This window comes from Maylandia zebra, linkage group LG3 (assembly GCF_041146795.1).
Source record: "Maylandia zebra isolate NMK-2024a linkage group LG3, Mzebra_GT3a, whole genome shotgun sequence".
Classification (NCBI taxonomy): domain Eukaryota; kingdom Metazoa; phylum Chordata; class Actinopteri; order Cichliformes; family Cichlidae; genus Maylandia; species Maylandia zebra.
Window position 1 is genome coordinate 43,297,117 of NC_135169.1, and position 25,464 is coordinate 43,322,580.

General features: G+C 42.6%; 1 protein-coding gene across 1 annotated transcript; it reads right to left on the reverse strand.

Annotated features, from left to right (window-relative positions):
• Positions 1 to 267: 267 nt before the first annotated feature.
• Positions 268 to 24,154, reverse strand: ppp1r14bb (protein phosphatase 1, regulatory (inhibitor) subunit 14Bb). The gene is made up of 4 exons (XM_004554342.6): positions 23,493 to 24,154; positions 3,419 to 3,502; positions 3,300 to 3,332; positions 268 to 3,170 (listed from the first exon to the last, which is right to left on the reverse strand). Exons 1-4 carry the CDS (start codon positions 23,691 to 23,693, stop codon positions 3,102 to 3,104), a joined length of 387 nt encoding a protein of 128 aa, XP_004554399.1. The 5' UTR covers positions 23,694 to 24,154; the 3' UTR covers positions 268 to 3,101.
• Positions 24,155 to 25,464: the final 1,310 nt, after the last annotated feature.

Here is a 25,464-nt window from a genome sequence, read left to right on the forward strand (position 1 = left end):
TCATTGCTCTCGTTGTTCCCTGAACCTTTGGTGAAAAGTTATGAATGGCATGATGCACTCGTTCACTTAACTTATATTAACCATCCTCCAAGTATGATGGTATTCCTGCAGGTATCCCCAGACATCCTCACCTTCTCAGCAGGTGGACGATGTAGCTGTTATACCAAGTAACCACAAGATGGCATCAAAGTGAGGCAGAAGGGCTCTAGAAGAAGGATTAACAAACAGTACCAAGTACTATAATAAAATACCACACAGAGAAAAATGTCCATTTTACATGTTTTTATTAAAGTTGCATAAAAGTGTAACAAAATTGGACAAAAACAAGACCTGTTGTTGATATTGCTACATTTGTTGGTTGGTTTGTTGGTCTAATCAGTCTTAAAAAAAAAAAAAAAAAATCTAAAGAACACCACTCCTCCAAATGGCATGGTTTAGCTCTTGTATTTAGCCTCAATGAAAATAATCAGTATATATATTGTTTTTTGCAATTTTCCCCAACAGTAAAAAAAAAAACACAAAACAGACTTGTCAATAACAGTCTACGAAGGTATAATAATCCAAACCTGGATTTAGCAATGAAAATCCACTCAAATTTCAACTACTGATTGGACTTGCCTGGTAAAATCTGACCGATCAAAAATGTCCCAGCAGGGAAGGCAAAAGCAATCGCACCAAAATGCATCTGAGTGGATTTTTTCTTTTTGTTCAACTACGTGTTAATCCAAGGCCGGGTGTCAAGAAGTGTCATGATCACGATAGAAACAGAGCAGTATTCAAATGGTAAATGCAAAGAACATCTTTTACCTAAACAAAAATCACTGTATCAAGGCCTAAGTATTAAACACTCACTTCTTTAAAAAAAACAACAAATCAAAAAACAGAATCTCAGTTTGTTTTCCAGAAAAAGAAGAAAGAGTATATAAGGACCAACAGAAGATTCAAGATTTTTCCCCACACACTGCAGGTCTGCTCACACATGGCAGCAGCTTGCATTACCCTTTAAAAGAAAAATGTCTCCTGTTTATTTGGTTTGTGTAACATAAATAATACCTAAGGCAACATCTCTTTATAAAAAAACAAAAAATGAAAAAGAAAGGAAAAAGGGAGGGAGGAGAGAAGGGTGACTGTGGGATGATGGGATGAGGGAAGGCAAAAGAGAAAAGTGGGGGATGTGTGTACACATGTGCCTTTTGGCTCTACCAGAGAAAGAGGCAGACAGCGAAGGTCTGCTGTCACTGCAGGTGTTAGCAATCGGTCACAGGAACCACAGCGAAATCTCGCTGCTTCTCTTGTTAACCAATGGGCTTCGGTCTCTGATCTGATTGGCCCAGGATCAGAAACAGATGGCTTATTCTCTGAGAGGATTGGTAGCTGCACCGGGAGGATGGAGGGGGGCAGCGGTGGACTATGGCCTCGTCTCCCTCTCTCTCTGACTGTGCCTGGTGTTTGTGTGTGTGCACATCTGTGCTAGAGGCAGCTGTGTTTGCCGATGCGTTTCCGCTTCCTCCGCCCCGAGAAGCTGTGTGCGTGTGTGTGACAGAGAAAGGAAAATGCATGCTTTGATTTGAGCAATGTTAGCGGTGATTCCACTGGCATGTCAGGCAGAGGACAAATGTCAGAGATGTGGCTGCTCTGAACGCCCCCCCTCAAAAAAGTATAATGGTTTAGTCTAATGTTTTAGAAAAAAGGAGAAATTGTGAGAATGAGATGGAAGGGTTAGGGGCAGTGATTTAAAAAAAGGCAGCTTTGTTTTGGGACCCCTTGTTGGACTGTCAGTGTGTGTCCGTGTGACAAAAAAATGCATCCAGGAAACAAAAACAGAACCCCCCCCCAACCCCCAAACGAAACAGGAACCAGTCCTATACTAAAAATCTAATCTGTCATACAGAACAGCAGAATATACAGGCCCAAAAACACTCCTATGACAAATGTTGCTGTACATTATGTAGCAACACACACGTAGCATTTAGCGACACAGACATACGTTTGTATGTGCAGCGGCTTCTGAGGAGCCTCTCGTGACTGTTCTACGCATTTGAGGAAAAAGAAACTTTCTACTTTGACATCCAGCCTAAAGAGAACTTGCTTCCAAAGGATCAGTGTTTTTAAGCCCGTGACCACCAAAAACAAGCCAGTGACCCTTTCCAGGCTTCAAATTTCCCCTCTTTGCCGTGCTAAAGATACACTATAAATTATTCTTTGTGGTTCCGATTTTTCTTCCCCTCAAAATGACATAGTGCAGACTTCTCAAACACACAAACACACATGCGCACACACGCACAAAAAAACGACAGTCTCTAAATGCACCACTGCAGCAATGCCTCTGATTGAGGGGGATAACTAGCAAAAGACTGTACTGATCCCCGAAAGAGTTAATTTAAAAAAACTAAAGTGAAGCCCTCAAATTGAACCGGGAAGTATGGAAAGAATTATAATGGGCGGCTGGGTCAACTTTAAAACCCTCAAAAACAGCAACGTAAAGATTGGTGAGACAGAAGCGAGTTGATTGGCTTCTTCCTTCCTCTAACCCTCCTCCTCGTTCACCCTTCCGCTGTCTTTTTGGCATCTGCGCTCTCTCGTTCTTCTTCTCGATCTCGGTCACTCTGCTCGCAGTAATTAGGGGACTCGTCTCCTCTTCCTCCTCAGACAGATGGAAGATGGTGTAGGGGTGGGTGGGGAGGAAGTAGAGCTGGATGGGAACGGGTAGCAGAGCCAAAAAAAGAAAAAAAAAGGTGGAGAGAGGGGTAGGAGTAGGAAAAGAGGAGGAAGGAGAATGCCTGGATTAAGACCAATGAGTCGCTTTTGAATTAATTCACTCTTTAATTTGTCTTTTTTCTCCCCTTCTTGGCTGATGGTTTTTATGAAGAAAGTCCAACAACATGACAACAAAAGAGAAAAGCGACATATGGGGCTGGATCCAGGCAACAACAAGAGAGGGTCTAACTAGAAGCAGAAACAAGTTGCAACATTTCATGAACTTTAATGGAAGAAAACAGACAAAAAAGATTTTTAAAAAATAGCGTGAGCTGTGGTAGGAAGACGAGAGGTGAGGGCTGAGGTGGAGGGGAATATGTCGGATGGAGGGAGGAAGGATGCCATCATTTCTTCTGAGGCGTGGAGAGCTTCTGCATCCCTCGGATCTTGTCGAGCAGCTCTGAGACGAAGTCCTACGGGGAGAGGGCAAGGACAGAAACACATGCGGGGACTCAGAATGACAAATATGCACATCAGAAACGTTCACTTGAAGAGGCAGAGGGAGTTTATGAGCAGGGGAGTGAAGAAGGACTGTGTTTTACCTCAGTAGGTTTAAAACAGTCAACCAGCAAATCCTACAAAACAGGGAAAAACAGGATGAAATAACTGCTGTTTGCAGCCATCTTTCATGCTCTGAAACAGGTGCGCACGTGTGTCCTACCTTGACCCTGGCTGCCCGTTCAACATCACTGGGCATGTCGAGCAGTTCATCCACATCTATCTCCAGCTCAGGGATGGCCTCTTCCTATAGCACATGTAACAAAAGAAGGAGAGAAGCAGAGCACCATCAGAGACCAAACATCCACCAGGCTTCCTTATAAAAATGCTAGAGAACCTCTTTCCACGAACACATGGAAAGAAATCCTCATCCTGTCTATTCTTAGTGCCTGTGTTTATATTATGTGGTTGTCTGCAAATAGACCAGCAAGCGTAAGCATTTCTCTCTCTGTATGACGTGGTACAGTTATTGATGAGTGTCCGGCTGTGGACACTAGAGGGCGGCGTGCTTCCATCAGCCCAAAGCACATGGCAGAGAGAGACAAAGAGAGAAGAAAAACAGCACAGACAGGTTTCATTTTTTTTTTTTTAAATCTTCTTGAATGAAAAAATAGTTTATTTTCAAGGTTGGAAAACTAAAAAAATAAAAGAATTAATAATCTGGTTAAAAGCTGTGCTTAGTTGCTGTTACACAGAGAGCAATGATACCGTTTGGGGGCTAGAAGCACCAGTGCGAAGGTATTTTACTTTTTGCCACACAAAATTATTAAAATGAATGGACTGACGTTTGTAGTTGGCTTTCATCCCACGAGTTACACGAGGAGACAGGGGTGCTCGTCTACCAGCTATTTAGCTCAGTTTAGCAAAAACACAGCGAGGAGGAGGTGGCATCTCATGTGTCCACTGTGTCAAGATTCACAAAGGCGAGGCGCTGCAGTGTTTTATTGTCTGTGGAGAGGGCCGAGCTAGCTCATTTCCCATCATTTCTCAGGTTTACGTGGGCAAAACAAAGCTATCCATCCATCTATAGCTTGGATGTTTGAGATCGAGTAAGAACAGGTGCATGTCCTAAAGCTAACACCTGAGAAGAAAGACAGTTACAGACACAGGATCCAGACGAGTTCCTGTTTCTAACAGGTCTTTAAAGAGTCCTCCTTCAAATCTGTTGTGCAAAACTGGAAACATTTATTTTAGAATAATTACTATTTACAGACAGCTCATTACTGAAAGCTAGGGTGCTAACTGCTGATGGCCACCCATGTTGTATTCATGTAAAAACCAGTTGAAAGTGGGAAATCTGCTCCTTTGAATCGGGAATTTTTACAGCTGCATTCACATTTAGAATACTTGTACTTTAAAGTAAAGTAACACATAAATTAAAATACACATTTATACACCTAATATAAGCCAATCAGTCATCGCCCAGCTTCATCAGGCTCACACCTAACGTCGAATTAGTCTTCAGGATAAAGAAAGCAGTTCGCGGCGAGTTCATCTTCGTCTCAGTTTCTCCTTATCCAATCAATTCTTTCTTCCGATTAATCTGTCGCACTATTAAAAAGCTTTATTAGTCCCCGTCTCTCCATCTGCCTCGCTCGCACACACTGGCTCAGTGTGCTCCAGCCAAGCTCTTCACCGCTGGCGACAAGAACACAGGCACGCACACTCGTACAAACACTCTGTGCCCCCCCCCGAGCTCTTTTGCAGCTCAATTGCTGCCCCTATATTCATGTCGTTCTCTAGGAATCTCTCCCTCGCTCTCGTCCTCCCCCTCGGTTAGAGTTGCCCACACCAGCTGTCTCTGCACCTGCCTGACTGCCCCTTATCCCGTCACACAAAACACACACAAGTCAGTCAGACTCACAACCACACATGGACAGGCAAAACATGCTGTGTGGGCACATTAACAAAGCGGTAGGTTTTCTTTTGGCAGTGAAAATGGCTCAACGTCCCGCACACACCTTGCACACACGGATTAAAGAATTATAGGAAGGGCATTAATAAGTCTGAGCTGAAGTGCGTGTGTGTGTGTGTGTGTGTGTGTGTGTGTGTGTGTGTGTGTGTGTGTGTGTGTGTGTGTGTGTGTGTGTGTGTGTGTGTGTGTGTATAAAAAGGGGCTGTATAAGGATTTAATTTGGGGCAGTCTGTGTGTGTGAGATAGAGACTGTAGGTGACAGCTAGACTTACTGTCAGCAGAGCAACACAACCGCACACACACTGACACACAGACCAGCATGCAGATATCCTGTAAGCACCAGTGCAGACAGACACACACACACACACACACACACACACACACACACACACACACACACACACACAAAGGTCTGACACAAAGACTGATCTGCACAACATGTGGCCCCCATGTGCTTCTAAATGAGTCTTTTCTTTTCCTCCCTTTTTGTTAACTCTGTATCTGTGTGAGACACTCGTGAGGTGAGCGTAAAGGACGAGGTGGAGAAAAGCATAAATGTTTCATACGGCTTAATGGAAAAAGATTTAACAGACGCTGTTAAATCTGAGAGGGGAGGGGGGGAGGGAACGCCGAGAGGAAGGAAGGTAAGAGGTTAAGGAGCATATCGAGACGAGGGAGCAGCTGAGTGGAGCAGACTGAAAGAGAGAAGCCGAGGAGGGAGAGAGAAGGAGTGAGGGAGATGTTGAAAAACGCCGGAAGACAGGCTTCTGAGAGGAGACACAAAGAAAGCGGGGAATCACGAGGGAGGATTTCCAAAACAATCCTCCAGACTGACTTACTGAACTAGTCTGGAGGTTTTTGTTTTTTTACTGCTGGCTGCAGAAGATGTGGAGTGGAATAAAAGCTGATTACAAGATATTGACAAGCACTGAAGGTTTATAAACAAAGCAGAGCAGAGAAGAGTGCAGGTAAAGGAAGGAGGGCCTGCTTTATTCTGACGAGCCTTCAGAAGAGCATCAATACTCGTGGGTACCTGCAGCTCTAACATGTTGTTCCAAAGTCTCCTACAGGTTCATGCACTCGGATACGATCAGTGTTGGGGAGTAACGGAATACATGTACCGCCGTTACGTATTTAAAATACAAAATATGAGTAACTGTATTCCGTTACAGTTACCGTTTAAAAAGGTGGTATTCAGAATACAGTTACTTTGTTGAAATAAATGGATTACACTGCGGTACTTTCCTGTTTCATATTGTGGCGGGTCAGGACTGTTTGGGTTTTGTTTGACAGCTACGTTCTGTTGTTCCAGGCGGCAGCGTTACGGTTGCCATGGTTACAGGGCGACACGCTCTCTCTCTGCGGCTGTGTGTTTCCTGGGTGAGAGAGCGCCTTTTCCTTGTTGTTGTGCTAAGCTAACAGGCAGAATGCTACAAGCATAGCTCTAAAGAATGTTGCATCATGGGCAGTGTAGTCCGTGTTGCAGGGAGAATAGACTGTCATACACGTTATGGGTCTGTGAGCGCGAGGAGGGAGAAAAAGGCGAGTGGAAAGGTACGAGTTGTCGTCGAGGAAAAACGGGAGCTGGAAGCATGTAAATATAATAATAACCACTGCAGCCAAGAAGAGTGCCTGACGAGCCCAGTTGTAAGTAAGCTATTAAGACTCGACTGTACACCGTGTTCGTGTTTTCCTCCGAAACATTAAGCAGCCTTTCAACTCCTCTCTCTGTCTCTCGCAAGAAAAGTTGACCCACACAACAAAGTAAAGCTATTTTTTGGCTACAAGCCGACAGGGACCCCGCCGTATCAGTCAGAGGTCCCTTTACTACAGTTCGGAGTCGCGGACCTTCAGTAATAGTAATAAATCACACAGCAATAGTACATTCACGTTGCTGTAAAAAGCATGATAATATATTAAGTAATCCAAAGTATTCAGAATACGTTACTGTCATTGAGTAACGTAACGGAATACGTTACAGAATACATTTTAGGGCATGTATTCTGTATTCTGTAATGGAATACATTTTAAAAGTAACCTTCCCAACACTGGATACGATGTACAACTAACACGCAACAGCAACATAACTCAACAAGCGATGTTTCCAGGATATTTTTAAAGAGGAAGTCAAAAAATATTTCAGAATAAAAATCCACCTGAGAAACATAGACAGGTACTGCCCCATGACACTATAGTGGGCAACTGGTGGAAATGGAGTTAGGAAACGGCAGGCTTGGACCACTTTGAGGCAAATGAGGGGGGTCCAGTTTTCAAAACGTAAAAATAGCTTTCAATTTATTTCCTTTAACATCATATACTGTAGTAGGGCTGTGCTACCCTAGACCTCCCTTTAGCCACACCCCTACTTGCCACCCATATCACCAGCATCACTGGGGAAAACACCGCAAACACGTGGTTCTTGAAACTTAATTACACTCTTCCTGACAAGCTCGCGAATATGAGTCCCACGAGGTGAAACGAGAGAGACGCAGATCGTCTGGAGGCTTCCTTCACAACGCAATGAGATGTGACAGTATGAGGCTACCTCACTGGGAAAAAAAACGTACCACGCACACTCGCATAAACACGACCTACAAGTGGGTCAGTGTCCTTGTATTATAACAACAAAAAGGCCCGTCATTGCTACTGGAAATACAGCGGGTGAAATAATGACACGGCAGCAAAGGCAGATGCTAGTCGATGTCTTATCGACGTGGAAAGCTTCACATCGGTGTAGATGTTTATCACGGGCTTGTTTGACAACTTCATGCATAAAGTAACTGATTCCTTTGATAGGATGTGGGCAAACTGAGAGCGGAAAGAAACAACAACAAAGAAGACAGAGTGATTATGTATCACTGAAAATGTAAAGACGTAGGCAGAACAGACAGCCACTTTTGCTCTTCTAGTGCCTCAGTAACAAACCAGGATAAAAATAACCGGGGATGGCCAACAGCCCATTCTGCTACAAAACACACAAACAATGTTTTTGGCCGCGTATGATACGGGAAAGAGAGACAGACGGAAAAAGGAAGTTGAAAACAGAGGCTGGGATGGAGGAAGGAGGGAAGGGAAGAAGTAGGAAAAGTAGGCCGCGTGGCAGTAAACAATGGCACCCGCTGCAGTTTCTTTGCGAACTGTCTGGCAAACGCACACTTTATGCATCCATCACAAGGTAATAAATCAGACTAAATCACACTGTATATTTGCATTAAGAGAGTGGCACTCCATTAAAACTATTACCCTGACTTGGCATGGTGACACAGGTATAAAACGTGTGTGAATGCTGACAGTGATGAGTTCCAGGCACTCGTGTTGGCGATGAGAGCACGGCCGCTGAAATGCTTTCACTGCTACTGTGTGTTTTGGTTGTCACAGATGAGAGGAGATGGTATCCATACCCTCAGATCTGCACTGCTAACGGAGCAGCTTTAGTTAATAAGGATCAACTGGGCAAGATGAAGCGGAAACTCTGGGCTTGAAAAGCCAAAAAATGCAAAATATAGGTGGGATATGATGTGCAAGGTGCTTTTACTGAATCCGACGTGCAAATGTTTTACAGCCAGGAGCATTATTACTGTTATATTCCTACAGAACAGGAAGATTGCTGAGCATACATGTAATGGCTAAACCCGAATTTCTGTTAAATGTAAATTTCTCTCTATGTAAACAGCAACAGGTATGATATTTTCAATTATTTATCACAGTAATTGCTCTATTATCAGAAACAGACTGTGTTTAATTGTCAACTTGATCCCATTCAGCTGCTCTCTGATAGCGTGACTGTCTTACGGGAACATTCGTGGCAGGTTTGTTGGTATGTTTGACAATCTCATTATGCACAAAAAAAAAAAAAAAAAAAAAAAAGTGAGATAACTTTATTTCATTGGAGAAAACAGATACCAACTGTGCTAAATTGTAATAAGTTTTTGTAATACTCAGCATATGCAAAATACTAAAAGTCACAATAATATTGGATTGTGATTGAAGTTTTGTGATAATATTGTATCATGTGGTGTCTGATGCTTCCCACCTCTAACAATAAAACCACAGGAGGTGAATGCTTTTATGATTCACCAGTTTATTACACATTAAGGCTTCCAGTTCTGCATTATTGGGGGTGCGGTTGCTTTAAATGGCAGGTAGTTGAAGGTCTATGGTCTAGTTCTGGTTACTGTATCTATATGTTAATAGAAGACTGTCGATTATATGGATGCCCTTTTCTAGTCACTCTTTTAAGCATTAGCTGATCCACTTTTAGCTTCAATAAAAATAAATGGTGGCAGCCACAATGCTAAACTTCAAGCCTTAAAATGCAAGTTCACAAAACAATGGGTGATGTCATCTTTTGTCTTTTAGTCTATTGTGAAGCGCTAGGAGTAAAATGGCTGAAACCCGGTATTGTTCGACACCATCATTGTTATGGATAATGACTGAAGCTTAATTACTAAATTATATTTAACTGTGGATCTACGGAAGTGGGTTTGCCAGGCAACCACAGCTCACAGAGCACCACACATGCACTGGTGAGTACAACTTCAAACTCTCATATTGTATGCATGTGCGGGCGTGTGTGTAAAACAAACACTGCAGGATTAAGCAAGGAAGGATATGCAATAGAACTGGGGTCTAACGAATATCAAACACAGAAAGTATAACACAGAAACTAGGGATAAAAACACTCTTTGCTCCCAGAGCATAACATTAGGTTCCTGGGAAATGACAAATCGTCAAGTGGAGAATTTAAGGTTATCCTGGCAGATAATGGGGAAGTAAATGCGGATAATTCCAGTGTGTCGATCTGGCCATTGCAACATGACTAACTGGCCTATTCAGAAACAAGGCCGCAACCGGCGTTAGTACAGCCTTACTTACAAAAGAAGAGAAAACAAGCAAGCTAAAAAGTTGCCTGGAAGCTGTCTTGAGGTGGTAATTCATGACACCCTTGTGACCGATCTGGTAATTTTGTCTAGGGTCATCTGATTACTACAAACAGACGCACGCAGACAGGATGAGGCCAGGATCTGAAGAGCGGAAAAACACTGGGCTTCAACCTGCTTCCTGCCTTACTCTCTCCCACCGTCCGTTTATCTTTACGTCTCCTTTGATGCCCTTCCCCTCGAGTTGGTATCACCGCTCTGCCCTGCTCTCACACAGAGAGAGTCACCCTTGGCGCGTTTGTAATTGGCCAGTTCGTAGCATTCGGGCCATCTTGCTGTGGGCATGAAACCACTTATGAGAGAAAGAGAGAGGAGGGAGTCAACAAGAGGTCAGCGAGGGTGTACTGAGGGGTGGGTGGGGTGGTTAGGGATGCATTGTGTCAGTCATCGCCTGCTCCTTTCCATCTCCCTACTATCTGAGTCTGTCTCACCCTTATGGTTGCTTATCAGGAATCTCCAGGTCTAACAATAACAAGAACAGTACTATAGTCAACTTCCTTTTTAGGATCGCCGCTCTTGCACCAAAAAAAACAACAAAAAAAAAACCACACACACAAAGCTTTCCATCTGAGGGTCTCTTCTTTACCACAAAGGCAGCCAACCACTTCCTGTTTGAGCATGTGACCTTGGGAGATATTGGGGGAAGGGAAGGTGTAGAGATATCTGTTGGAAGTTTCTATGCTGGGTATCCCTTAGACTTTAAAGAGGGCAAACTCACAAACACAAGTCTGTTTGTGTCTGTCCACTTAATTTAAGTACTGAGTGGCTGTTGTAATGAATGTGTGGCCTCACACATGACTGCTGAACTATAAACCACAGCAGTCCCTAATCGATGCAAAATACTTAACCCAGCCTAAGATCTCGAAAGTGTGTGTTATTGTGCACTTTCCCGTGCGTGCCTGATTTTCATCTCTATTGCGGGTCTAATCAGTTGGATGTACTTCCTCTCAGGAAGAAAATGATGTCCTGTTTTGAATCATATGAAAAGCAGAAAGAAAGAGCTGCAGGCAGCACAGATCAACTGAAGCCTGTTTATAACCCAGCCTGCCAGGACACAGACTAGATTATATTATTTCATCAGTCGGGTTTGCTTTGCTCTTCCTCGCCCCGTGTAGAAGTTTGCAAACAGGGAAGTGCAGTTTCCTCCTCCCGATAAAGGACAGTATCACAAAGAGAATAAATGTAAAAAAAACAAAAAAAACAAAACTTTAACGCTTCGCTGCATGCATCTCTAGGAAGCAAGGACACATGTAGCTTCTTAATGATACTGTTCTATAAAAACTCTAAAAACAACACGCAGCCCTCATTTAGCACGCACTACCAGCGCCTCCATCTGCTTTAACTCTGCAGCCCTGTCAGCCTTTTCCTGCTATCTCACTACAGATAAAATGCAAACAGATCTGTCATGCAAAGTAAAAAGAAGCAGAGCCTCCAGAGTCTGGTGGTAGAGATGTGGGCATGCTAATGTGAGTCCCGGTGCTGTGTGGGTTGTTTCAGATTTTTTTTGCAGGAGGAAGCCAAACCAAACGGGCTCCGAGTGCACAGAACAAATCCTCACATGAAGCCAAGAAACATTCATCGCTATAATTAGGACTTCGGCACAGCAGTATTCACTGTAACTGCAATTAGGTAACAGAGGTCGCATTAACAGAAAGACAGACAGATACTGTAGTATGGAATAAAGAGCGGGAAGGGAATGGCTATAAAACGTGGATCGTACCATTTAGCTTTCACATAAGGAATATTTTCCTGTATATCGTCGCTTGTAACATGCCTGCAAACTAATCTGTATTTTTGTCCACTATCATAATTTGACAAGCGGATTGTGATAGCGTGTCAAAACTAACACCCAGCCAACCTTTGGTTCAACTGTAAAGCTCTCATTTTAGACTAAACACCCACGCACACACACCAAAAAAAAAAAATCTATTTGTACAGTGAATGTGCAGAAGGTCATCCAAACCTGACCCCCCAAAAGCTGCCCATAGTCATGTCTGATCGCTGTTCGGTTGAATGATTCCCCCGTCAGCTTGTTTGGCCTGACTGAAACGGTTCAGTGGTTTCTGTGTGTTGACTGAACACGTCTGTGTTGCGGTTTTTCCAGGGAGACAGTCTGCTGGACCCTCGGGGTCACAACCAGCCCCGGGTAGACTTGTATTGGTAACTATGCTGCCGTGTAACCCTTTCTAACGACTACACGAGGGCACAGTTTGTCACTGCTGTTTAGATCTACTGCCTTACAAATCAAACCTCTTTTATAATAACATAAAAAAAAACCACCCAAATAATTACATCAATGCTAATCTGCTTAACGCAGTGCATCAGGAGTGATTTAACCTGTGGATTCATGAATCTGCTCACACTAATACATCAAGTGTTTAAGTGCCTTTTCGATATAGGAGCAGGAATCGCAGAGTAACACATGACTCAATGCTGTCACAGTAGGTTGCCCGTGATTGCTTTGTGTTACCATCGTTATATCTAAAGCTACAGAAACATTAACGTTGCCTAAAAATAGAAAACATCACAGTAAGTGCAGTGCACGGACTCTGGTTAGGCAGTATAATGTTAACGATAGCATGCAAAAGAGGCTGATTGACCAACTGTCAAATCAGCATTACTATCAAGAGGGAAGTGTTACTTGCGGTGTTAAAAAATTATGCAAATTTAAGCTTCATCTGTCAGCTAGGTAGAAATAAAAAAAAAGAAAATATGAGAAAGCTGACAGTTTGGGAATGACAGGAAGTTCATAAATAACCTTTCAACTTTCAAATGCAATTTTCACGCAGCTTCTCTCTGTCACAACACACAAAGATCATCCATCTCTCCTCTTCAGCTTTGACTAATTACTAAATCCCTCATCAGAAGTAAGGGAACCGAAAACTCTCAAGTGCCCACCTCTCTGCTGCACTGAGCACGGTCCCGTATAAACCCATGGATACTAGGAGAGTCCCTGCTCTGTGTGTGCGTACAAGTGTCAAACAAAAATACACACAACTCTTCAACCAGGCGAAAGAGTCACTACCACAACGACGGGACTAAAAGAGGAGATTATGCGCAGATTAAAATAAGAATGCATACAAACAAGGATTACAGCAGATTATCATTATGTCACTGTTGGCAAGTACTACTAACAAAACTAAAGGGCTTTGAATTTACTTGCTCATTTGCCATGTCATTCACTGAGTAACTTGTTCTTTTTTTTGTTTTAGTTTGTAGCACAATGAGTACACTTCAAAGTCACGGAGGTCCAGTTTAAATATCTGCCCCTCTTCTGCAGTTTTAATTCACTTTTGCTCACGAGCTGCTGTGTTTATCTGCAAAGCCTCTCGATTCATTGCCCCAATATTGAGATATAATCCATATGGATATCAAAGTGAGCTGCGGAACATTATTATTCTTTTATGCAGATCAGTCATCAGAGTCTCTGACCTCTCAAACGCTGCCAACAGAGTGGGTAATCTAATCAGCTAATGCTTTGGTTCATTTCCATATTCAATCAGATACAGGAGAAAAACTCACAACGCAGGCGATTCCAACAGATTATCGCAGCAGAACCAAAAACAAACAGACTGAAACTGCAAAAACTAGGAGCTGTATTGCTGTATCTCCACTTTTGTCTTACTTAACAAGGACGTCTTACTGTACAACTCTGTGACCTCTCGCTGCATCCTGAGTGACTGTAATAACCAGAGACGCACTAAGATGAAACATTAGAGGAAAGAATGAGTAAGAGGCAGACGCCAAAGCTGTCGCTCTGACTGTCCGCTGCACAGCCTGATGCCCTTTAGTCAGCAGCTTGAAAGACGCTTTTGCTTACCGAGTGAAACACACAATGTTTGTCTCCAGATTGTCACGTCAAGATTGTGTTACTCTGACCATATCAGTTTCAGAACGTACAGAAAGCAACGTCAACCAAGCAAACTTTTACTCTGTCGCCTCAAAAGGAGCTTGTTTCTATTCTGGGTTTAATAATGTCACAGACAGGTGCCCATAACTGCAACTATAAGTCACTACATGTATTTGTTCTTCTACTACTTTTAACTGTTGTTGCATGTCAGGTGTTAGAATGAGTAACCTAAACAGGTGAGCACTGAATAATGATCTATGAGCATCAAAGGAATCCAACCAAATATGGCCGTCTCCCTTCCTGGTTAATAAGCAACTTGTAAACACACTGACCAAATATGGTCTGTTGTTCCTTCCTGCTGAAGCAAACTCCAACAAAAAGCACACACTAAGGTAATATACTATAGAAACACCAATATGTGCATCTGAATTTTGCCATTATGTAATAATAATGTAACAGAAATGACTGATAACACCATCTCTCTGTTTTCCCTGTCTGTCGATCCGAGCGCACATCTTTGCTTCATTCGTTCCCAAAGACATCCGAACCAGAGCCCATCTCGTCACAGACCTGTCCTCCAGATTATCGCAAGTGTTCGAGTTTCACAGCGGTGACATCACAGAGGAAGTCAGGACGACACCTGCGGTCTGACCTTGGCAGAAATCACTAGCCGCCTGCCTGAGACTGACAACAGGTCAGGAGGTGTCAGGTAATGTCGACACGGTGCAACCACAAGCCCAAGCCTCACACATGAAGCGCTCCTGCACAGTCGGATACTGGCATGAAACAGGCACGTGCATGCACATTATGCACATACACCGTCAGCGACGGTGAATAATAAAGCTTCTTCTGCGCTGCCGAACAACAGCTCAAAAGGCGTCTGCTCTAACGCACCTCCCGGGATTAAAAAACCCTCCTGAGTGGATCTGCGTTACCTCACTCAACCTGTGCACGGAGAAACCTCATGAGGATCCTGGCTCCAAACAAATCATCCAATGCCAGGCCCAGCCCCTGCTGTTAAATGTTAGAGCAGTGTCTTGGTTGTGCCATTGTTTTAATACAGTTTCAGCGCGGAGGCCAATAAACGCACATCACCCCCGCAAAAAAATAAAAAGGCACTATTGTAAAAACAACACTCTGGAGCCACATACAGCAATAACAGAGGTCTGTGCACCATCACCATTATGCTCACTTTAAAAAAAAAAAAAAAAAAAGCCTCCTCGAGGGTGCAAGAGCTTTCACAAAACAGCTACAGACTTAAGAGGCTATAAGTGTAAGCAGCAGTTTAGTAAGGACCAATGGGAGCAAAGTGTCTGATACTGCACACTGGAGATCATTTAAAATAAAGTGCAGGAAAGTCAACGTGTGCTTCATTATTAAGACGTTAACTGCTTGAGTAGCCTATTTAGATATGCCTATTAAATACAATCTGAAACACAATCACTTGTATAGCACAAAGACGTTCATGGAAAACGATCTTACATCTTTTTATGTTGTTTCACGACAATAAACAAGCAACTGGTTGGTAAAATCCAACCTATATTACCTATGCTTAAGGGTTTAAATGTTGAAGAGGTGTTAGTCAGTATGCAGAGGCTACTCTAGCTGACACGTGCTAACAAGATGCTTAGAAATCTTTGGCATACTGATTAAATTACATGGTAAAGATATTCTTTGAAGTTTGTATCTAAAAGGGAGCTACTGTGCTTCCCCGCCATCCTTCATATTTACCCTAATACAGTTTAAACATGGCCAAAGTTTTAAGAAATGAGGCATGTGCAAATAATCCCTGCGATCCAAAAGTTTAGGCTACTCTAATCACTGCATTTTAGACAGTTTTTTCTCCTCTTTTCTCTGGATGATGTCAGTGAGAGCATACATATCTAATATGGTCATCCCAAGTGCTCCACCTACATGCTGTTCAAACCTTCTGTTGGCAAGTGTCACAAATCATAAGAAAGTTCAGAGGGAGGGGGAAGGGAGCCGAAACAGCTCGTTTCGCACAGTGGCTGAACACAGGAACTGCATCAAGGCTCAGTATGAGATAATTCAAGATGATTTTGAACTGTAAAATCCCACAAGAACAAAAATACTGAACTGGAAACACACATAATAGTTCTCTTAGTTGGGGGAACAACGATGGCTACGTGAGCGCTGAAGAAAAAAAGATGTCGCTTAGAAGCGCGGGCACTAAAGTCGCTGTAACTTCAACAGTATTTAGATTTCTTAGTCACACTGTTGTTGCAGTCCTGTCTGAGTTAACTGTGATAACTCAACTCTCACCTGAACCTCAGAGACACTGAGAAGACAAGCAGATAACATTCAAAGGACATTCTTCATAACAAAAACTATACTTTACATCTATTACACAAATACAGTCAGAGTATTACACACACACACACACACACACACACACACACACACACACACACACACACACACACACACACACACACACACACACACACAATTCTTATAAGACCCAATTTGTTGAGAAACTGAGATAAACAGGGTTTTTTTCTTCAAAGGGAAAGTGGTAAGTAATCTGGTTATTTTTTCCACACACTGTTTGTCTCACACTTCCTGTGACAACATATAAACATTCCTCTAAATGACTCACATCCCTTGTTCTTTTCCCTCCATTCCTCTCCTCCTTCATCCACGCCTCGTTCGGTTTTCTCAACTTCCTTCCGACCTTACTCACCCACTAACCAAAACACACGTTTAATCTCCCTCACTCACAATATTCTTTGCATTCTTCCACCTCTCCAACTCTGCTGATTTGTTCCTTTGCCGTTTTAAAAACATCCACAGAGTCAGTCAGTGGGTCAGGCTACGGCACACGCTGACTCACCTCATATCCGCTAGGAAAAGCAGAGTCTCCTCAACATGTAGAACCAGGTGTGACGTATAAGTAGATGTGTGTATGTCCGTCTCTGTGCAGATGTGTGTGCACGTGAGCACTGGTGTGGGAGAGTGGGCACAATGACACAGTGGAGTCTTTCATTCATGCTGTGTAACAACCACTCTTTGTAGTCACTCTCTTGCACAGAGTGAAACAGGGTAATGCTGATTGGTATTCAAACCTTACAAGTTAACAGTGTAAGAAAATGTTTGATGCTACTCTTTGGGTGTGTTTGTGTGCACGTGTGCGTTTCCTTTTACAGTCGGAAGTCAGTCAAAGAGGCCGAATTAATCCGTGACTGGAAAAGCTATAAAAGAGGTTGGCTTTCCCTGACAAGTGTTCTCCTGCAGACACACACAGGCGCACGCACGGGCATACACACACACTTTTTTGTGTATTTCTGGAACTAACTCCAACCTTCACTTCTCACTTTTTTTTCACGTTCGAGACCACAACACGCTCAAAGTGAAAATTAGCTAACAAAATAAGGAAATAATAAACAAAGAAAATATAGCTAATAATATGTATTTGTGTTACAATATATACAATTTCTGTGCTCAATAAAGCACGAGGTTATTTAAATGTCTGTACATCTATATTAAAATTTTAGAGGTACTTTTATTTTGAAGGGCACACAAACACCAGTGTTTCCTGTATTTCAGAAAGTGTGATTTCTTTTCATGTAAATGCATTTCAACTTTGACTTTACCTATTTAAAGAAAAAGGGAAACAGGAAGAACTGAAACTATTGTGGTGAGTTAAGTGTCAGCTGGTAGCATTTCCTCTTTTGTTGTTCACTTTTACGTGAAGAGAGTCACATGTGACTTGTTTATTTCCGAGTATTTTCGCTTTACAGTTTACACAGAGTCATTACCTTGAACGCATGGAACTGGAACACTTTAATATTTTTTGCATGCATCCCTTTTAATTAAAGGGATGCGCTCTTTTTCTAGCGTGCACCACAACACATAATCTACATGTTGTTTGCAAGCAGAGGCAAATCTGCCTAAAATTGCCTAATGTTACATTTCATCAGACTGAGCTAGAAAAACTGCATGCTCGAGCATGACTTCAAAATTATTTTCATCTGATATAGTCAGATTTAAGGACTGAGCAGGTTGACTGGTAGTCAGCTAATAGGCTTACAAGCGACAAACTAAAACCAGATGCTTTTAAAGGGTGTGTATGCTCCACTCGCTCGCATCACTTGATAGAAGTGATAAATGTGGCCCTGGGCTGTGCAGTATAAGCAATAATAAACATAAAAGCAGAATATAAAAACTCAGAACCCTCCTCTCTGATTCATAAGCATTACCTTAGGACTTACATAAACTCATTTCCTGCTTCCCAGCACTTTTAATTTGGAGTGACTGCAGGCACTGCTGTTTTAGTGCCTGACAAACCCATCTAAACTGCAGTGAGACTACAAACCATTGCTTTTTGTCAGTGTATACATCATGCAGTAGCAGTGGATACATGTTCCAAAAGCACTTTCTCATTCTCCAGCTTCCCTGCCCACTCCTACTACATTTTCCTTCTCCGTTTGCCATCCCCTCTACTTTTTTCCCCTTCTCTTCCCCCGTTTATTGCATTCCTGCTCACCAATCCTGCCTCTGTTCCCGCTAGTAGTCCCATCTGTATTTGTGTGTGTGTGAGTGTGTGTTTGTATCTGTGTGGCCAGCCACGTAGGACCCTGCAGTTTGGGGGTTGGTCCGCCCACTCGCTCCAGTGTTAACCATGTAACGACTGGTCAGCCACGCTGTGATTTAAAGGGATAACGCCGCAAAAGGAGAGAAAATGAGTCTTTATTGACAAATAAAATGTTAACAGGCCAGTTACCATGGAAATGATAGCAAAGCTGGAGTGAAATTTGATTATTTTACTAAAAGCGGGGCTGTGGACCTTCTTGGTGTTCACACTCTTTTCTTTTCCCCGGAGTACGCTCAAACTCACTTAGCACTATATACACAAAGCCATTAATAGAGTGAAGACTCGGTAACAACTGAGAAAGTGTAGACCATGTTTAAAACCACCAACGTTTGAAGAAACACTCCTCGACACCCTAACTTTTACTCCCAGTGAAGGGTTTGTACTTTCAGACTGCCACAGTTTAAAATATAAACTGTGTGACGGGGGTGTTATGGGATTTGGAGGCACTGTTGCAGCTGTTGCCACCCTTTCCCCCGCTTTGGACATACCATCATAGCCCTCACCACATGGCCTCTAGGTCCGCTTTATCAACTGAATCTGATATTATCCAGAGAAGTTTAACTGACTTTAACCTGCATGATGCTTTAAATTGTTGTGTTTCAGTTAATGTTAGCCAAACTTCTTTAACCATTAGTCTTACCCAGCTGTTGATATTTCTCTTCTAACTTTAATGCACTTTCAGTGCTCTGTTCTACGTTTGTCTGATTACAAAACATTGAATTATTTCAAGTTCTGTCTTGTTTTGGGCCTAGGTAGCTTTTTTCAGTACTCCACGCACCAACACACATCACTCCATAGTTGTTTTAGGTGGGTTGAGGCATATATTGATGCTACAACGATCAACCAGTGTCACTGACATTAATATAGTCCACTGCTCTCTAATAAGTGTTAAGGACGTGCACACGTTCGTCCATAATATTTTTATTTTATTAGGAATTAGATGAAAATTTTGCAGTAAAGCACAAGTGGAAAAGACAGCCATGTTTCCTCTTCAAACATTTGCTAATCAACCATGAAACTAGCTGGTTAAATTTAAATCGACTACAAATAAACCAGATGTGAATTTTATTTATTATTATTATCATCATTAAAGAAACTGCAATTGGTGTCTTTTACTGGCAGACCATAGCATCACCACCGGCGTGTGCTATCAATCATTGGCGGACCAATTAGCTCCATTTTTTCCCAGTTTATTGTTACAGAAAAAGTAACAATAAAGCTGAAATGTTTACAAAGTAACCCTAACCCCTTCGACATTTTATTAATCTGCTTTTCATAGGTGGCCAGGCAATATTAGCAAATGTTAACTGCTCCATTGGTAAGCATGTATGAAGGTTTAAATATTACTGAGGAAATTTCTTAGCAACACATATTTATAGCTCGGCAGTTACAGTAAAAACAGGTGACTGCTGTCAAAGTAGCACATGTAAAAGCTGATAATGTAACTATTTTTCTATATCATCATTTATTTATCTTGGGAATCTCCTTGAGATTAAAAATGTCTTTTCTAAAAGCGACCTGGAGAAGAAGGCAGGAGATAATTGAAGATAACCACACAAAATGCAACTGGGGCTCATTACAACTAAGCGAACACAACATCCAGAACATGCGTAATAAAAGATCAACGTCAAAAACAGCTGCAAATCAAACTAGTATCAAACAGATGGTCCTGCCTTTGGAAGGCTGCGCGTGCCTATAAAATACAAGCGTCTTAAAGCGAAAGCTGAGCAGCGTAACATTAGCATATGCCACACCTCCCAGAGACGTTGGCCACATACTGGCGTCTCTTCCTAGTCTAGTAATCAACAGCAAACAGTCAAAAGTTTTGTCAAGCAAAAATCCCCAAACACTGAATCATGTGGTTAATTTATAACCTCACTGGCGGGGAAATAGTCACTTGTTTCATCATTTCATTTTCAATTAAAGAAAGTAAAGATGTGTGACTGCTGTCCTTATAGCTTCAGTCTGAGTAAAACAGATGACGTCACAGTCTTTTCCTGTAGCCGCTTGCAAATGCAAAAATGTGTATTAGTAGCCATGTTTGGGAGGGACTGCGCTATTGGGTAACAAAACCAGGGAGTACTTCTTGGGCAAAGCAAATGCCACATTAACATCGGCTGCAGGTATTCACCAAAGCCCTGTGAATATCATGCAAGAATGAAAAACACAGACTTTTCTTCATACAGGATTTAATTTGACTAAACGGGCGCCCCTTTTTCCACAGTGTGGTTAACCAACATAAACATTTAACAAGGCTTGTTGCCATGGAATCATACTAAGGCTCAGCTCCTCTCTATTACCCATAGCAACTTTAACTGATAGGCTGACTAAGCGGCTGGATGAATATCTGACAGACTGGCTGGCAGCAATGACTGGCTGATTGCTTGTAGCATGTTTAAAGGGATTATGTTAATGGGAAAATAGCTCATAATGAATTCCCTGCTGAACAAACTCCACGCTGTTTTATTAAAAGTCGAAATGGGCATAAATAAAAAGGAGGAGGAGGAGAGGGGAGGTTGATTGATAGGACATAATGATGGGTGAAAGGCAAAATGCGGATTATAGGAAATAGGAGGCACAGCGAGGTTAGGGTAAAAGAAGAAAATCCCAAGCATGCTCTCTGCCTTTGTCAGTGAAGAGGGTTCTCCCCGTGTCCGCTCTGCTCCCTGACCGGCTAAAGCTGCCTCTCCAGTTACACTGCTTAGCAGCACGTGCTTCACATCTACCCATCTAAATGAGCCCAATGTGTTTCCATCAGTGAACCGACTGTAAATTAATCTCTTTGTTGTCTAACAGCCTAGACAGGGACTCGATTAGGACAATGAAAAGAGAGGAATTCAGTGGACGAAAGCCAAAAATAAGCATCGTCATTAGAGACGAACGATGGATGTGCGTCCAGAAATGTGAACTAAATCATTTATGTCCCATTTAAGTGACTGTAACACGATCTGCCTGTGACCTGAGCGTAATAAATCTCCACCGAGCTCAGGTTTTACTATGAACAACAACAGATAAAGTCAGTGTGCATCCATTTGTGTGTTTTTTGGACCCCACTTACAGCTGAAAAGCAGACTAACTGTGAATCATCAGGGCATTAAAACATGCATGACTGAGCGGATTAGGGGATGAAAGATGGACTGGGATAAGCGAATGAAGGAGTGAATCACAGAAAGACAAATAGGTGTTACTAACTTTGAACAGACTGTCTGGGTATCGGTCGCAGTGATCCACGTAATAGTGGCCAAATAATGGATTAAAAATTAAGGCGATTCTAAGCCACAAAAACCACTTTGTTTTAATTATAAAAGTAACACTAGACCAAAGTGCTGAAAAGCTTTACCCCTGAGCTCATTTGTTCAGACTTTTTGGACTCTGCGATGACTACACATAACATATTAATCCGTTATTGGCAGACAATCAAAGCAAATTGATTTTAAAATCCCGTCTAGGTCGGTTAATCACCTCAGCGGGCTTTGGTAACTTTGTAGTGTCAGGATATCCCGGCCACAGTGTGCATCATGAGAGATCCTCTGTTAACAGGATGAGATAATGTAGTGGAAACAAAGGTGTGCTGGACTATCTGGTTTTCTGACATCAAATGAATAACAGACTCGTCTATTTATGGCTTTCCCTGAGTGCATTTATCTTCATGGTTAACTGGGGCTTAGTATAATATCTATTTAGAGTCATGTATTCCCAGAAGAATGGATTTTTGGCTTCCAGTTGTAAACAGCCAGACGCCTTTCGCTCACTTGAGTCTTAATGGCTAAACAACCATTACAGCGACATTATGCAATGGTGGAGAAGCTTCAGTAATACAAACTATAAAAAGAACCAGTTTTCCTGGTTTAAAAAAGTCTGGAAGGGAACTTCTGAATCCGCCTACTACACCTCTTACCCATCCTCTTGCTAGCTACTACTAGGAATTCTGCAAACCTGTTAAGTCCCTGTATTCCTCATGCCAGGAATAGAATGTGGGTCAATGCCAGCTCAGTGAGTTGACATGAGCTTACCAACTACTGCCGCCAAGAGCTACACCACAGCTGCCGGCAAGTTACATTATAACTCTCCATGTGACACCATGACCGCAGGTTTGATATATACATGGTTACACTCAGGCATCGCTAAGGCCAGGGAAATCATTAAAATGGTCCTCCATGATGGGATATTTGACCAACCAGACATTTTCATCTCATCTGTCTCTGGTTTACCATCACTATTTGTGCCTGATCAAACTCGTTTTGCCTTACTTAAAAAGTTGTAGGACAAAATAAACTTTATTGTCTGAATGACAATAAAATTGGGTGGATAAAAACCAGAGACTGCTGGTCAAAAATAAGTTTTCCCTCTGTTTTATTCTTATAAACTGGTGGCTTTTATTTATTCAAAGTAAAACTGTCCCCAAAAAGCAGCTACACGGTTTATTTCACACCAAAGGCATGAAATAGGAGAATTGGCGCTACTTCCGGTCGGACATTAATAGCGGATTAAATTAATTCACAGGTGTGCTTTAAATCCGCTTCAGCCAATCAGAACAAAGAGCAGCGGCCGTCGATTTCGCGACGAGGCTATAAAAGTGCATGTGCTACTTATAGCCCTACATGTGGGTGAGAACATGAAGTTTGCCCACATGGCTGATTTAATAAATGTATGACATTAATCTGTGAGGCTCTTCCTTATTTTACATACTGATCCACATGTGTCCGTGATACTCTGGGCTATAGAACAAGCGGAGCTAGGCCAAAAGCACCGACAAAGGGCCCGTTAATGTTTCTTTATCAACAGTTTGCCTTTGGATTAGACAGACACACAGACTTTCCCCCGTTACGCTACACCGCGGAGCCCTATTACTTAACAGAGCCGCCTAATCGATACCTTCGATCGGTTTGGAGGCCGGTTATTGTTTGGGGTCTTTACCTCACAGTCGTAGAGGTCCGTTAGCTGGTCGATAATCCACTCCTCCAGGTTCAGTCTCTTCCTCAGCTCTTTGCGGTCATATTTGACGGTAACGCGTCCCTGCTTCCGAACTGGTGTCTCCGGCTCCTCCGTGGTACCGGCCGGTGTCTGGAAATATACCCGGGGTTGAGGGCTCGTCTCCGGGCTTGTTACAGCTGCCATTGTCGCCTGGTTTGGGAAAGAGAAAAAATGCCCCCGGAGCTACAGAAGTGTGAAGTGAGCGACAGAAAGAAGGCAGAAAACGGTCTGTGGACGTGCGGCTCGTCGCTTTTCCGCAACGAAAAATCCCGGCTGGTGAATTTGTGACTTGGAAAAAAATCCCCCGAAGAAGAAGAAGGACGGACGATGGACCTGATGCTTTTGTTGTCAAAAATCGCTCAAAGGGACATTCGCAGCGGCTGCTCGCTTCCACCACACAAAGGGGACCGACGGCCACGGAGAAACGTAAAGGCTAACCGGCTTACTGGGCTATTTACAGCATGCAAACTCCGCTTATATAAAAAGAGACGGCAGAAGAAGCAGAGCCGGCCTCAACTCTTCATTCAGTACAAAGAGAAATCACACGTCTCTCTCTCCCCCTCTATCTCTCTTTCTCTCTGTCCCCACGAGGAGTGCGTGCGCGCTCTCTGACCGGACTCGAGCGCATCCGACGTACCAGGGGGAAAAAAACAAAAAAAAAAAGCGGATAAAGAAAAGAGACGTTAATTACCATACGCTTTCAAAAGCAGCCAACTTTTTAAACTTTATTTCTTTTCCTTTTAAAACGTATTTCCCAACTTTACCACGTGACCACCCATCCCCCGGAGTCCACATTCCTTTTATTAAATCGCTTCAAAATGCCCGTATAAGTGCTCCTCACAATTTCAAAGACTTATGTTATTTACCCACGTGATCTGTTAAGATTTCTCCCACAGCCCAACTTTTGACAACCTGTTTACCCTTTTTTAAATCGCCTGTTCTCCATCGTTGTGTGCATTCTCAGTAGGGTAGGGACACATGCATTGTGTTGAACCAATACAAAAAAAACATTCACACAAATGTATTTTTTTCCCTTCAAACACTTCCTTTTTCAGTTTCTTCACAACTGTTAGAATATCTCCTCTAGAATCTGTGAAATCTAGGCTATATGGGTACATTTTCACGCCTACACCTCACTCTTTGTGAAAATAAGAAGCTTTTATTTCACAACACGCAAATTATAATTGTATCCCATGTTTGCAAAATGCACTTTCTCCCCCTTGCAAGAGTGCAATCAGTGCCACGGGCAAAACGCAGCTGGATCTTCTTGTTTGCTTTTGCAATTTAACTTCATCTCTGATCAACTTGGTGAATGTGATCCACGAATAGGAACGCAGTGCAGTCAGATTTCTTCACAGTGTGCCCATTGTGCCGTAACAGCAGGGAACCCTACACCCTGGCTAGGCTGCTTAATAACAAGAGTTTTAATAATAACAGGAGCGCGAAGTGAAAGGGGGAGGTAAGGAGAGGGAGAGCGAATTCATAATGTCTCCGGCTTGCTCTGTTGGTGTGACTATGGGGGTGTTCACATCTGTCAACATGTTCACATCAGTGTGTTTATGTGCGTGCATGCGTGCGTGTGTGTGCAGCTATTTTACAGACAGCCATGGCAACGAGACGTAGAAAAACCTGAATTATTCAGCGAGCATGTCTGAAACTTACAGTTGAGTAAGCACAGGCAGGCCCGTACACGCTTGTGTACGGTACACACACTAACATGAACATCCATGTGCGCTTACATGTGAAAAACACCAGTCACTTTTATAGAAGGAAACAATAGAGCTACAACAGGTCAAAGAGCAAAATCCATTTCCAAACTATCTGTGTGCGTGAGCGCCAGTACACCAGCTAACTGGAGTTGTAGAAGCTGGCTGGGAAATATGGCTTTTTATGACTTCCAGTTAAACAGACCAGT